This window comes from Odontesthes bonariensis, chromosome 17 (assembly GCF_027942865.1).
Source record: "Odontesthes bonariensis isolate fOdoBon6 chromosome 17, fOdoBon6.hap1, whole genome shotgun sequence".
Taxonomy (NCBI): domain Eukaryota; kingdom Metazoa; phylum Chordata; class Actinopteri; order Atheriniformes; family Atherinopsidae; genus Odontesthes; species Odontesthes bonariensis.
Window position 1 is genome coordinate 22,593,823 of NC_134522.1, and position 15,133 is coordinate 22,608,955.

The 15,133-nt window shown below is 43.0% G+C and overlaps 1 protein-coding gene across 3 annotated transcripts; it reads right to left on the reverse strand.

Moving 5' to 3' along the window:
• Positions 1 to 618: 618 nt before the first annotated feature.
• shprh (SNF2 histone linker PHD RING helicase) lies at positions 619 to 14,815 on the reverse strand. 3 transcript variants are annotated; one of them, XM_075447799.1, is made up of 30 exons: positions 14,700 to 14,815; positions 12,820 to 13,413; positions 12,399 to 12,528; positions 12,033 to 12,251; positions 11,706 to 11,784; positions 10,499 to 10,649; positions 10,225 to 10,327; positions 9,876 to 10,135; positions 9,136 to 9,783; positions 8,705 to 8,956; positions 8,524 to 8,602; positions 8,194 to 8,357; positions 7,829 to 8,085; positions 7,506 to 7,627; positions 7,181 to 7,269; positions 6,839 to 6,931; positions 6,584 to 6,691; positions 6,094 to 6,236; positions 5,833 to 6,006; positions 5,596 to 5,658; positions 5,288 to 5,513; positions 4,869 to 5,006; positions 3,287 to 3,388; positions 3,094 to 3,165; positions 2,195 to 2,383; positions 1,979 to 2,071; positions 1,795 to 1,881; positions 1,309 to 1,487; positions 1,011 to 1,091; positions 619 to 901 (listed from the first exon to the last, which is right to left on the reverse strand). In XM_075447799.1, exons 2-30 carry the CDS (start codon positions 13,402 to 13,404, stop codon positions 805 to 807), a joined length of 4,983 nt encoding a protein of 1,660 aa, XP_075303914.1. In that variant the 5' UTR covers positions 13,405 to 13,413; positions 14,700 to 14,815; the 3' UTR covers positions 619 to 804. The 3 variants fall into 3 exon arrangements, with proteins under 3 accessions (XP_075303914.1, XP_075303915.1, XP_075303916.1); XM_075447800.1 differs by having other exon boundaries at positions 12,820 to 14,052; XM_075447801.1 differs by lacking the exons at positions 619 to 901; positions 1,011 to 1,091; positions 1,309 to 1,487; positions 1,795 to 1,881; positions 1,979 to 2,071 and having other exon boundaries at positions 2,265 to 2,383; positions 3,081 to 3,165.
• Positions 14,816 to 15,133: the final 318 nt, after the last annotated feature.

A 15,133-nucleotide genomic window follows, 5' to 3' on the forward strand; every position in this document is an offset into this window, starting at 1 on the left:
GATGACTGCTGAAATGAGGAAGAAATCCTCTTTGCATTTTCCAACATTTATGAGTTTCATTTTACAAGAGCAGTTTCCAAGACACTGAATCTTGTTTTTTACTTGAAAATGAGACAGACATCATTCATTGTTAACCCCTCAGCCTGGCATTGTTTTAACAGTCAAACAGCTTCAAAACAATCGTCTGGTTAAGAAAATCTTCTGTTGTAAAAAGAACAACAGATCGATGGCTTCCTTCCCGTTTCCGTTTTAACACAATAAATAAAAGCGGTGGACAAAAAGAACTATTTATACAGGCTGACGTCTTGTCATTGACAGACTTTTATTTCCTGATTATTGTAAGTGATTTCTGTATTGAAACCCATTTTCCTCCACTTGGCTGTACAGTGAAGTCGCATATTGATGCACTTAACTACAGTAGATAAACACAAACAACAACAACACTGTACAAGTCCTGTCAAAGGAAAAACAAACCAAAAACACGCTTAAACAGCTGAAATTGTTATTGAATTAGGAAATAACAACTTTAACCACAAGTGACCCAAATACATCTGCTACAAAAGATTTAAAATTTGACTGCAAATACATTTAAGAAACATGTCGTTACATGTTGTTGATTTGCTAAAATATCCTCCTGGAAATGCATTTCATAAATTCGGGATGCTGGTAAAAAAAAACAAAAAAAAAAACAAAAAAAAAACAAAACACGGAATGTGCAAAATCAGAGTAGTTCTTTCCCTCGTGTGTAAAGAGCGAGCTCTCTTTCACTGCGTTTCCTCAGCCGATATCCCTCCATGTGCAGATTTACTCCAGAGGTTCCGTGTCTTCAGTAAACAGATCAGCCAGGTCGGCCACTGTCAGTACGGCGGCCTCAGAGTGTTTCATGGCTGTGCTGGTGTGACTGGAATTTAAAACAAGAGTTTATTGGCACTTTGAGATTACCGGGCACCTTCTAAATTGGTTGCTTTCAATTGGAAACAATCAAAAAGTACAGTTCGCTTTGCACAGACCTTTTTTCTGCTGTCTTCAGCATAGCTTGCATTCTCTCCTCAATAGTGGATTTTATAAGGAATCTGTGAACAAATGTTGGCCTAATGGGCACAAGAAACACAAATCAAGTAAAATAAAGCTGACCGCTCACAGGTTTACTGATCTAAATGAACAAATCAGTCATCAGTCAGCAGTATCTTCAACTCTTTAAACAACATTTCTATTGCTTTGTTGTGTACTTAAAAACATTAACATAATTTAAAAAATAAAACCCATATATGCGGGTCTAAACTGCTAGAAAACTCAACAGCTGCTTACTTGGTTTGTCCGATCCGGTGCACCCTGCCTATTGCCTGAAGCTCGTGGGCAGGGTTGAGGATTGGCTCAACCAGCAGCACGTGCGTTGCTTCTATAATATTCAGCCCGTTGGAGCCAGTGTGGAGTGGAAGGAGAAGGATGTTTATCTTCTCGTCGTACTTGAAAGAACTCAGATTCTCCTGGAAAAGTAACGCACGATTGCCGCAGATTCTGATCAACACATTTCTGACATTAATCTATTTAGCTGTCCAAAAAAATGTCAACACCAACAATACTTCAGTCTCAACAGCCACGGCAAGTGTCTGAAAGAGTCTTTGAGAGTGTTTATGATGGCATGCAGGGAGCTAATTGAATAGTCCTTAAAAGAAATGAACCAAACTTGCGGTTGTGGAATTAAACAAAGGAATCCCAAATGAAAAAAAGCAGTACAAGTACTTGCAGATGTGGTTCTCTACATGTAGATTTAGAAACACGGCAAAACCAAACCTGGAATTTGTGAATTCCATTGATTTGCGAAAACTCCAAATTATTGTCGAACAAGGCCTTGGCGATGATGTCAAGGACACTCTGCCACTGTTCAGAAGAGACGAAAGACGAACCGGGTCAGATCCAAACTCGGCATCACCAAAATAAATCACTATCTTACAGAGTAGACATGGTTCACAGTTACCGTGGAGAAGACAAGACACTTGGCACCCGGGTTGCTCACTTGAATCCTCTTAAGTGTTCTCACTACCGCCTCCACTTTGGTAGAGTGGCTTCCCTGGGACAGGAAAAGCAAGTTATCAAAGCTGTGGGAACCTCTTATCCCAAAACCTGTGTCCTCTCATAAAAGACCAGATATCTGCCGGTATCACATGAAAGCGGTATCAAACTGCCGACTGACCTTGACTGGTATGTCTTGGTCCTGACTGGATGACTGTGTAGTGAACACGTAGGAGATTTCCGTGTGGGACGTAGTCTGCCTACAAATGGCACACTTAATGGCACGCCGCCTGGAACCCACACTGTATTGCTCCACAATAATGGCAATGCACTCGTTACAGAAGCAGTGGCCACAAGTCAGCACAGCCCACTGGAAAGGAGAGAGAACAAGAACCCATTGTTTCTGTATTATTCAAAACAAACACTATGACAGATTAAACTGACTTCTAAAGCACATTTCTTGTCATAGTTGCAACTGATGGAAAAAAAATAAAAGAGAGGTCAATTATGAGTGAGCTAAGAGCTGAAAGAAAACAAAAAAAAGTTCCAGTGAATCGTCATCTGCAATTCATTCCCTAGTTAAATCTGGTACATGACACGTAGAGAGAGACATCCTTGATGTCTACAAAAGGACTTAATAGGTCAGAAAAACAGTTTGGAGCAAACTGCTTCAGACCTTACAGGTCAAGTTCAAATTGGTATTTAATAATTGTTTTCCACGTCAGTTTTAAAACTCACACGATGAAGAAAGCAACTCAAAAACAGTCAGGCAAATATCAGAACAGCTGGTAACTCGGGCACATTGCTATTAGCAGAGAAATGTTTTGGTAGCAAACATGGAATCGGCTTCAGAGGAGCTGCAGTTAAAATGTTTTGTGTGTTAAAGTGTAAAAGAGGTGATGGGAAGTTGGACCGATTCCTTTTAAACTGACTAAGAGGCACATTTTGTTCAGAGGGAGCTCCGATTGTAAGTTTGCACCTAAAACTCACTCAAGTTTTTTCGAAGATAGTATAGACAATTATGAGCAAAAAAGGCCACGATTAACACAAACACATATAGAACCTACAATGGATGCTCACCTCCTGCCCCAGGGGCCGGGCACAGATGGGACACGGCTCTGGGTTCAGCCCTCCAGTAGACTTGTCCTGCGACTTGAATAAAGGGGAAAATGTTGTACAGAGACGGGTTGAGCCACACAGTTTGAGATCGCTTCTATCAATGAAATGAGAGCACTTCAAGTGCTTCTTCTGTACTGTCCAGTATGAAAATTACCTTCTCCAGATTTGTGAGGTACAGAAACTGTCCGAGCTTCTTTTGGAGTTGAGACTTGGCCACAGCCTGGTCGTTCAGAAGTTTGACTCGGTTCTGTTCCACCTGGGATCAGAACAACCGAGAGCAGAGATCAGGAATGTGAGAAAATCAGCCCCGGCAGTATTTCACATCCATGAGAACATTCAGTAATAACATCCAGTTGAAAACCTTCACATCCCAACCATCTCCCCTCTCCTCTGGTGTTCCCCAAGGCTCTGTACTCGGCCCCATCCTGTTCATCATCTATCTCCTTCCCCTTGGTCAGATTATCCGCAGATTCAACATCCACTTCCATTGTTACGCGGACGACACCCAGCTCTACCTTTGTACCAGACCCACCTCCACTTTCCCGCCCTCCTCCCTCTGTGACTGCTTACAAGAAATCAAAACCTGGTTCTCTTTTATTTTTGTTTTTAAACTCAACAGTGATAAGACAGAGGTTCTCCTCATTGGTTCTAAATCCACTCTTACTAACACTCCAAGTTTTACCGTCCCCCTATCGATAACTCCTCTGTTTCCCCCTCCTTACAGGTTAAGAGTCTGGGTGTTTTCCTTGACAGTACTCTCTCATTTCATACCCACATCAATAACATTACCCGGTCAGCCTATTACCATCTACGCAACTTCAACCGTCTCTGTCCATCTCTTACTCCGAACTCCAATGCCATCCTGGTACACACTGGTCACTTTCCGCCTGGATTATTGCAACTCCCTGCTGTTTGGTCTCCCCCACAAGTCCATCCATAAGCTCCAAATGGTCCACAACTCTACCGCCCGCATCATCACCAGGATTCCATCCATCAATCACATTACACCTTTTCTCCAACAGTTTAACTGGCTTCCGGTCAAATTTCGCCTGGTCTTTAAGATTCTGCTCCATACCTTCAAGGCCATCCATAACATTTCTCCCCCATGCCTCTCTGGCCTCCTCCACATCAACACCCCTTCCCGGACACTCCTGCCCGTTTTGTCCACCATGGGGGCCAGAACCTCCAGCCGCTCTGCCCCCCCGTCTCTGGAGCTCCCTCCCCCCCAGCATCAGGAACATTGACTCAGTCTCATCTTTCAAATCTCATCTGAAAACCCACCTTTTTAAACAGGCCTACTCCCTCTAACTTTCTTTGTTCTTAGTGATATTAATTATTTTTGTTGATGTTTTTGTAAGGCGACCTTGAGTGCCATGAAAGGCACCTGTAAATAAAATGCATTATTATTAATAGACTAAGTTTTTTACATTAGTAAAGCTAATGTTGATTGGGGGAGGGGGGGCAGACTACATGTGTTCCAGTAACTGTGCTGCTTAGTGTATACAATGATCATGTGACACACAAAATACAAGACTAAATATAAATATAAATTAGAAAAAGCATCTTTGATCTTACCACGAAGACTTCTTAATGCAACTTAAACAAGCAAACACATGGACTTTTTTTATACCGCCCCGATAACAAACTATTCTTGTCTTCAAGGCTAACGTAAAGGATCTTTTACTTGGGTCTAAGCACGCAGGAACAATTCAAATACGCCACCGCTTGTTACTCACCTCATGCGGTTCTATGATGTGCAGCAGTTTGGGTTTCGGCTCGTCAGGTAGACGCACACGCAGCCTCTCGGTGGCCATGCCCAACTCATCGATGGCCGACACATGATTGCGCAGCACCATCCAGTACTCGTGCAGCACCTGACGGGAGACAAATGCCGGTTTTTATTATGGTCCGTTTAAGAAATACGAAATGTCGTAAGCAAGGGATAAGAATTAGTGCTCATATGTGTGACAAAACTTACAAAATGCCTCAAATATTAGTAAAATGCTCTAAAATGAAGAAATACTTTATGCTAAATGCTTTATGTCATTTTGTCTCAAAACTCTTGAGTTTTAACGTGCAAGTGTGAAGATAAACACCTTAAATCGTATTAGTTGTGCTTTTTGTGTGTGTGTGTGTTGCAAGTACGCATACAAACCTTGTACTCCTTCTTCCAGTTCTCAAAGAGCTCCATGAAAGTGTTTCCCTCCTCCACCAGCTCCGAATCCACGCGTTTGGCTTTGGCAAAAGACAAGATGGCTTTCAGAGTGCGCTCAGTCTCACTGGCTGCCCACAGGCCACGGCTGGTGGTGGGGAGGCGGTCGTCCACCAGCCCATCTTCGTCCTCGATCATTTCTTCAAAAATGGCCGTCTGGCCTTTCACCCTGTCAGGGAGACAACCCAGTCAGTCAGTATAATCAATCCAAATGATAGTCTGATGAAATGGAAAAGAACCGCTCTACTTACGTGTGAGCAAACAGCTTGGATTCATAATCAGTAAACAGTTCGTCTGCTTTGCAAAAAACACAGCTGCAATGTGAAAAGAGACGATAATGGATGAATCAAAAGGCTGTGCTGTTACTTTAAAAGAAAAAGACATTTAGAGTGGCTGAGGGTTATAAAACACATGAAAAATGTTATGGGCTTCATTATACCAGGCTTAAAACTCCCAAAGAGAATGCTGATAAAATGCTGACGGCTTACTTGTTGAGTGGCAGCCGCATTGGCCGGAGGTGGCAAACGGTGGCTTCATCTATTACTTTTTTAGAAGCCGGGCCCTCGAGGCTTTTCACTGCATCTTGCACGGTCTTTTGCGACTTCGTCAGATCCTGCATTTGCGCGGTGAGTAGATACTGCAGGCCGCAGGCATCGCGGAACCTGCAGGGAAGCCGGGTTTGTCATTAGCACGTTGGCCTCAGCTTAAACGCTAGCTGGGCCACACATTTCGGGAAAAAAGGGTTTTACTTGTCTGCCATAGAGAGCTTGTTGGGCTGCTGTTTGTAGCTGCAAGTCAGCTCATTCTTGACTCGGGCCACCAGATCATCGTCGGTTGAGCAGCGGATTGCCGTCTGAATAACTTCCAACCACCAGGGAGAATTCAGGTTGACCTTGACGCGGAAGTTTTTTTTTTAGTATTTTCAAGCATTTGTACAAATAAGTCTTAATCACCATTCCTAATACAGGTCTGTTTGACGTTAAAACAAATAGCAAACACTCCACAATACCTATAATCAATCTTGGTTGCTGGATATCATCTTAGGTACTTAATTACAGGTGATTTTTGTAAGGGGACATCAAAATAAGTGTAAAACATAGCAGATATATATAGATAGATAGATAGATAGATAGATAGATAGATAGATAGATAGATAGATAGATAGATAGATAGATAGATAGAGAGAGAGAGAGAGAGAGAGAGAGAGAGCAATTTTCCTTTAAGAAAAGGAATTCTCACTTTTCGCTTCAGCTCTTTGATGTTCTGTAGCACCGGCTGCAGGCCCTGGTGGGCATCCGCCACCTCGGAGTCGTATTTGGTCATGTAGTGTTGTCGCAACTGCTCGGCCTACAGACATACGGAGAATCGTAAGAGCAATAAAAACAGCAGCTAATTTCTTTTTTTTTTTTTTTAAAAGAAAAAAAAAATCAGGATTCATCTAAAAAAAAAAAATGGAACTACATTATTATTATGCATGTGTTCTGACTGAATTACCTCTTCACTTAGTCGGTCATCTCTCAGGGTCGGGGGAATCCCAGGATGCTTTGCACTTAGCAGTTCCATCAAGTTGTGGGTGGCATGAAGTCTCTGTTTTACCATAACAAAAAAAAGATGCAGATAATCAAAAAAATGACTGGTTGTACGATTGTTACATGTAAACACAGGGACAGAACTAACAGCCTTTGTCTTATGAAGTTAAAAGTATTTGTTTTAGCACGATTTCATGCAATGTGAAAATTTTTTTCTTGGGGGGGGGGGGGGTTTATTTGCGCTCCTCTTTGCAGCAGTGAAGCCTTTCATCTGTCAAAGAAGAGACATGAACAGGAGACCGTGTACCTGTAATGAATCTGTTTTCAGCCGGTCTTTGTGCTCCTCTGATGAACGAAGCACTTCTCTATACATCTCGACTGCCTCCCCAAACTCATCTGTAGATGGAAAAGGCCAGAGGAACTCATTGTGTGCATCACATGTAGAGTTAACGAGATGGGCTATGTGAATAACCAAAGTATGGCGGCAACGTATACGTCGCCTCACTGAGACTTCAACAAAACAATAAGTGTCGGGAGACAAGGATGAGATCATGGCTTGTGTTTTGTTTGAACTGATTCCCATGGGAAACTGGAGGCAAAGGGATCACAAGCATAGAAAGGGTTTTTTATACTTCTGATGATGTGGATTCCAGCCAGGCCATTGAGTGCGCACACCAATTGTCTGTGAGCTTCTTCGCACTCCACTCGACATTTCTTCTGCAGGGACTTGAGGAGCTCCTCCATTGTCATGGTACTGGGAGGAGAGGAACGAGGACAAACCCACTTAGCATATCCTCCAACGCTAATTACAGCTTTAAATAAACACAACAGCAAGCTCTATTACTGACAAAAAGGTTGCTAGGGTCTTTACCTTTCCTGTGATACTCTATTTAGTCTAGCGAGATTGTTAATGAACTGGTGCAGCTGCTTTTGAGAAAAGACCACTCATGTCTACCTTTTCTGCAGGGGCAGGAACTCCCCCCTCACAGCCTGCGGATGGCAGCAGGCCTGGCGCAGCCTCAGCAGCGGGTAAAGGATGGTGTTGACGGTGCGGCGGTCGAGGCTGCCGAGCTTAAGGCTCCAGTCTGAGATCTTCCTGAGTTTGACCAGAGCGTCCTGAGAGCAGACCTCATGCTGCCGGTGGTAGAAGTGACCTTCAACGGGGGAAAAATGAAGCCAGTGCACCTCCTCTGTCTGAGGGGGGATCTGAATCTGAACCAACAAAGAAAGATGGAAAACAAAGGAAAATACACAAAAAGTCTTACTTTCTGGTAATGGAGAGTTAAGAATGACGTACAAGCAGAACTCCTAAAATCCTACCTGATCGATGACATCTTTTTTAGCCGACCGCCATAATATCTGAGCGATTACGCTGTACAGAGGCTCTGAGTTTCCGCGTCGATAGGGGCGATAAAGCAGCCGGTCCCACCAATGCTTTACCCAGTATGGGTCAACTCCAAGAAAAAGTACGAGGCCATACAGATCTGGAAAGCAAAATCAGTTAAGCGCGGAACCTTTTGTCAGGCTTTCTATCATTTCCTCATGTCAAAAATATCTTGACTACTTGTTAGAGCTTCGGGCGAGCACAAACAGAGCAATCACAACACCTATTTGACTCAAGGCTTGATTTTGTTTTTGTTTTCAGCTTACCTTCCAAACCTCTTTGGACAGGGGTGCCACTGACACACCAGCGGTTGACAGACGCGAGCCGTAAAGCCATTTCTGCAGCCTGATTGCAAAAAAATATAAGAGAATAAAAAAAACAATTGTGACACATAACTCAAAATGAAACAATGGGGGGGGGGGGATCCCAAATGCAACTCCAACTCACCTTGGCAGTGGGACACTCGACCATCTGAGCCTCATCCAGGCAGATGCGCCACCACTCCACAGCCACCAGAGGACTGGGCACAGCCATGTAGCGCTTCTGGTTGCGGAAGCGGCGTCCGTCTTCGCTGTTACTGTGGGGAATGTCAACGTAGTTGAGCTCGGAGCGAAGCACATCGTAGGTGGTGATGACCACATCCTGCTCAGCGAGCATATGCGGCTGGATGAATCCATGTTTCTTCACACCCTGGTAAACCTGAGGGAAGAAGATGGATTAATAAAGCTCGAAATTGGTGAGAAAACATCCTGAGATGTTGGATTTTGTTGCAAAGTAAAATCATTTCACATGAAGAAACCGACAACAAAAATCCAAACATTTGGCACTCATGTAATATCAAAAAACCCAAAGACTCATCTACGGATCTCGTCTCTCACCAGCACTCGTAGGGAGGAGGACCTTATGTGCCGGTTGATCTCCTCCACCCACTGGTGGCAGATGGAGCTTGGGGAAATAATGAGTGTGGCACCAGTGGACACCGGCTTCATGGCTACCAGGCAGTGAGGGCAGTAGAAAGGTGTTGTTTTAAGGCTCTCCTCTTTGTAGTTTACGCAGTCTGCATGTTGCCACAGCTGACAGTTCATACACTGCACGCGGGCCTTGTAGTCAACGATGCCCAGTTCCCCACAGATACACTCAAAGCGGTAGTCTGAGGTGTTAAAGGGGACCACAGATGTTCTGGTGGGGGTTTCTGTCTCCTCGTGTGAATCGAGCTGTAAGACCCGCCCCTCTTCTTCAGGTAGATCCTCCATTTTGGGCGGGTCCTGTGTCTCCGGATCACTTTTACCCGGAGACATCTGCAACGACACAGCGGAAGCACCCAAAATGTCATCTGGCTGATCTGCTTTCTCATTCTGACTTTCATCCCAGTCCTTTGTTTCAATTTCCTCTGCTCCAGGACAGTCGGACGTAGGACTCAGATCTCTTTGATCCTCTGACAGAGAGTTCTGCAGAGCTGCTTCAGCCTTCTCCTTTGCTCGTCTCTGAAACGTTTTCCTGGGCGCGCTCTCTACGTTCTTAGAGTTCTGACGGAGATAAATGCATTTCAAACTCACACCAGACAACAGAGAATTACTTGAAGGATATGACATTTGCATTTGAAGCGCTTTATTCTTACAGACTTGGATGCTCCTGTTAACGTTTTCTTTGTTTCTTTGTAGTTCTTCCCCAGCTTGAATGACCCTGCCAAGCCCCGGCCTTTGACCCGGTCAACCATGCCCTCATCTATGAGTTTTGCCAGCGTCTTCTTAATGTGATTGCGATTCTTCAACAGGTCGTAGCCGTAAGTGGCACGGATGTAGGTGAACACAGCATTGACCGAGGCTCCTTTGCTGGATCGCATCTCCTTTATCGCAGTGAGCAGCATAACACGGACAGCTGAGAAAAAGAAAAAAAAACAAGATTTCGAAAAATGTGAATCAAATTTTAAGCACTTATGAGGACCGCTTGAGATGACTGGGACATACTTGGGTAGGACATTTTCATTTTCGGTTGCGCCTCAGGCTTGCAGCATACAGCTTTCTTTCTTTCCAATGGACGGGGAGGAACAAAGTAATTTACAGACTTGCCCTGTGAAACCAAGGAATGGATCATTATGAAAATACATACCATCGTACAACTCAGATTTCACTTAACGCGAAGTCTTCAGAGGGCATTAAATGTAAAATTAAATCATCCATCAGAAATAGAAGGAATCACTTATATTCTACACAAAAACAGTAGCTCCAGATCGGTCCTCACCACAGGCAGAGTGAGGGCCTCCTGCTCCAGGTCCAGCCGGGTATGGAACAGGATGAGCGCCAGAACTTCCACCGTCTTTCCGAGCCCCATCTCATCAGCTAGGATCCCACCAGGCCACTCGACACCAGCCAGCGGAAATTCTCGAATTAAACTGAATTAAAAGACAAAACAAACATGGGGAAAACAAATATATACCTTCAAGTATCGATATGTACTGTATATACACAAAATTATTCAACTGTATGGGTCAGCCTACAAATCACTTGTGGTGTGTTGCCATGTTTAGCTTTTGTTGTTTTGCGATATCAGCTTTAAACATCACTGCCACTGGTGCAAGAGTGAAATAGTCATTTAAAATTGACTATGAACAGAGAACAGCTTTAAGGGAATGCACAAAAAGTGCCGATAGTGAGGGCAGTGGATTGTGCAGAGTACTTCGGGGACTGATTTAAATAAACTTAAAGAAGACATATCATGCCCTTTTTTTCACAAGCTGGCACAAAATCAAAATCACACAAAGTGCCACCTCCTTTTTCTAATCACGAATTTACACCTGCACTCATACTGACCCATTGAATCGTATATGAAGCAAACAGCACATAGCCTGGGAGCCCACACTAGCACACATCTAACACACTAAACTGATATAGAAGTTCTTGATTGGCAGTTTTATTCTCAGTTGCTTACATTTCCCCTGTCAGGATAAAAAAAACATTAGGCAGAGACCCGGCGGAGTGTTATCACCTGATTTCTTTCTTAAGTGAAGTGAACTACAGAACTCCTGCTCAAAATTTGCAATCAGCAAAGCAAAAAGCCAAAAGAGCAAAAAGACTTTTGTCTTCCCAATTCCAATGTACTGCAAATGCAGCAATGATTTTTAACTTGAGGTTAGGTGGATATATAGATAAGGAGGGTTGATAACTGAACCACTACTGCTCTAAGCTGAGAGGGCGATGCTGAAATCCCCAGCGATTCTTGTACAACCAAGAGTGCCCAAATTTAAGTGCTTTCCTGAGTTTTAGGGTTTTTGAGTTGGCAGTAATCTCAGACACCAAATTATATGCTATGAAGCACAGAACAAAAATGTTTGTTTTTTTTTCATAATATGTCCCATTAAAGTCTGTTCCCGAAAATTACTCTGGGGGGGTTTTCTGCAAGTCTCCAGATGAAGTGACTATTTAACACAAGAGATATCCTGAGCTCTTACCAGCCAGTAAAGGGGTTGTAAAACAACTTCTTGCCACACAAAGTCACCAACTCCCGCCAGAGGAAATGCAGCAATTGTTCTGCAAAGAAAGAGTAAATACTGAAAAATCTTTACATTTTTATAGCTTCACTTTCGCGATCTTCACTGTCTCGGCTGATTCACTTCCTGGGTCTCTTTAAAAACTTAATTCATTCGAAAGTTGTGATCCGTGATAAAAAGGTCAATGGATAACAAAAGAAAAAACAAGCTCTGTTTGAATTTTTTAGGCTGAAACGGTGATAATTTATAACCATTAGTCAAAAATTCAATTCAAAATTTCAAGTGTACCTTTATGCGCAGTGTTCCTGTGTTTTTCCCTCTCCAGCATCCAGTTGACAGCCTGGCTCTGATAGGGCCTGAGAACAGGAATAAGAGCCTTGTGCTGGACATCATAGGTTATCTCCTGGCTCTCTTTTTGGTGCAGATGTCTGACATAATCATAGAGCTCCTCCACATTTTGCCTCTCCAGGTCAGTGTCACATTCTTCCTCCTCATTCTCTACAACTTCTACACAGAAAATACAGCAGACAAATATTTTTGTCAAGACAGGATGAAATGGGGGGGTTGCTACTGTTTGTGATTATGCTCGCGTAGGGCCCCAATCTGTTTTGAACTGCAAAGCTGTCATGGTACTAATGACAAAGAGACACCTACCAGGAATGATAAAATCGTAAAAATATTCCAGTAATTTCTGCATTAGCTGATTTGCTTTTTTCAGACGAGCACTTCCCTCGCTTAGGAACTCCGGCTTTCCGAGCCCAGTTTCCAGAAGGTAAATCCCCACCTGCCAGATAGAGCAAATCAACAGCTTTGCTTGCATATGTGATTTTTAGCACAGTGAGCTTAAATTGTTTGATTTTCTAACACTACATCAGACTAACTAGCCCACAACTATTAAGACTTTGCCTGATTTGATATTTGTTTGGTCCATTTGACAGTGTTCAAGGTCTTATGGTCCTCAAAAATAGAATTATTTTGAGTCTGGTTGAAGACGTTTCTTGCATTTCATTAAAAACCTTACCATCGTTACATACTTCACAATCAATATTCTATACCATGAGAAAAACCCTCATACCTTGACTGTCTGTTCTTGTGTTTGGTGGAGGAGCTGCAGCACCCTCCTCTTCTGCAGCCAATCGAGGTCCTCCAGCGGGATCCGACGGAGACTGCACTCTGTGGTACAGCTGTCCTCATCGGGCCTCCACTGCAGTCCCGAGCTCTCATCACAGCTGCTGTAACTGAGGCAGAGCTGCTCCCCCATTCTGTGGAGTGTGAAAACTCTCTGCTCGTAGTCAGATGGGAGCCAAGAAGGCCGGAGGCTGAACTCCCCGACGAGGGCCTTCCAGATGTGGCCCAGCTTGAAAGAAGGCAACACCGTGAGTGTCAGAGAGGCTGAGGCAGAGGCGACGTCTGAAGAGGTGCCAGGAAGTTCCTCTGAAAACTGGAGAGAGTGGGTGCAGGGAGCCTCTGTCACGTCCTCTGCAGCAGACAGAAAAGTGCTGCTGGGAGTGGGGTCGACTGAAAGAATGGAACAGGACGGAGTCTGGTCATCTTCCTGGATCACCTCGTTCTTGCGGTCCTCCAGCATGTTCCATTCCAGCCTCCTCTTGGCTTCTTCGTCCACCCTCGCAGGAGGGGCCCTCTTTCTTCTGCTACTCATTGTGTAAGTCTACACAGGGACCAGCGGTTTTGACATGTTAATCGAAAGAACAATTCTACCTTGAATGCATTTATCAATAAATCCAGAGCATGCATGAAAAGTTTACATTTAGTAGACGAAGATCAAATATCCTGGGGTTCAGCGGGATTGATTTTACAGCCGCTAACATCAATATTTTAGCATGTCAACAATGTGTTCATCATACAAACAGCTTTCTGAAATATATGCTTACTTATTCCAACAAACAACAAAACAACATTTATTTTACAAAACATTGCAGTACATTGCAGACTTTATAAATGAATTAATTCATTCACTAATTAACACATATTTAGTGTAAAACAAAGCTGAGAACCTGTCTGAAATACAAAGTCACAAGAGAACAATAACGTGGTAAATACAGACTGAGTCCCGCATAATTTGGCAACAGTTACAGCCATAATACTTCTCATGTAGCACGAATACTCTGTGATGTTGCGGCTCAGTTCTCCAAAAGCACTATACGCAGTATTGATTTCTGGAGAGTTAGGATTCTGTCATGCTCGCATATCTGATTTTATTTGCAAAGGTAGGTATAGAGCTGCAGCTCCTGCATAATGATGAACTGACGGACATGAAGTCACCTGGATACATTTCTTCTACACAGGCCTGCCAAGAAGAACAGAGCAAATCAGTGGCTCTGCTTCTCTGTGGCATTACAAATACTGGTATCCAAAATGTTGCTCCCCTTTTTGAAAGGGCTATTGGGATCAAATGAGGAGGGTGCATACATTTTTACAAAAGTTTCAAGGAATAAGTTTCAACATTCAAATTGTTGTCTTGCCCTATTGTAACTGAAGTGATCCCTTTAAAAGACAAGCAACTCACCACCTTTTTATGTAATTTCCCACAAGGGTGTAAAAAAAAAAAGGATTCGATTTAAATTATATCTGAAATCATTGCGGACACTGCTTGTGTATGATGAAGAAGAGACTTCCGTTATAGTAGTGTTAAACGTCTATGACATAACAATGAGGAAAACTCGTGTTAAGTGAAGATCATATCTTTGTTTATCACCACTGCTTTGGCTTAAATAAAAAATAATTGCTGGTGAGCGACTATAGCTTATTTATATGTGCGCTGGCTTACAAGTAGCTGTTTTAATATCTGCTCAATGCTTTCTTTGAAAGTGTTTTATCAGAGAAAAAGGATGCCGCGCTACAGCCTGAGCACGGTGACATAATGAGACTCTCAGACAACGCTGCACATTTCACTGTTTGACGGTAAAATAACAAAACTAAAAGAAGCATATTTACTTTCTTAGCCTCTCTCAAGCAACTTTGGCTTTTATCGCTGTCTCAGAAGTCGTTTCATGTTGAAGCAGCTCTTGATAATCACACTGTAACGCACCAAAACACTGTAATGTTGATGTCCGCCATTTTTAAATACAGGAAGTGACGTCACACGACAGAGCGGCGCCTTTTAAAGGCGTAGCAAAATCTTAGCGTTTGTTGAGAGAGTAAATCACAGATTTTGTCCTAACTTATTGAATTGAAATACCATTTTAAATTGTAGCTGTAATTATGACAGGTTAGTGGTAAGCGGTTACCCTCCCATATTCTTTCTTTCTTTCTTTGTGTTTTATTCAAATTCTGTCACAATTTTCCAACCAACTTTCAAAACGAGTGTTTAGAAAATATTTATTATTTGTCCTCAGTCACTCGTCAAATATAGAATCTTAGGTTTACTG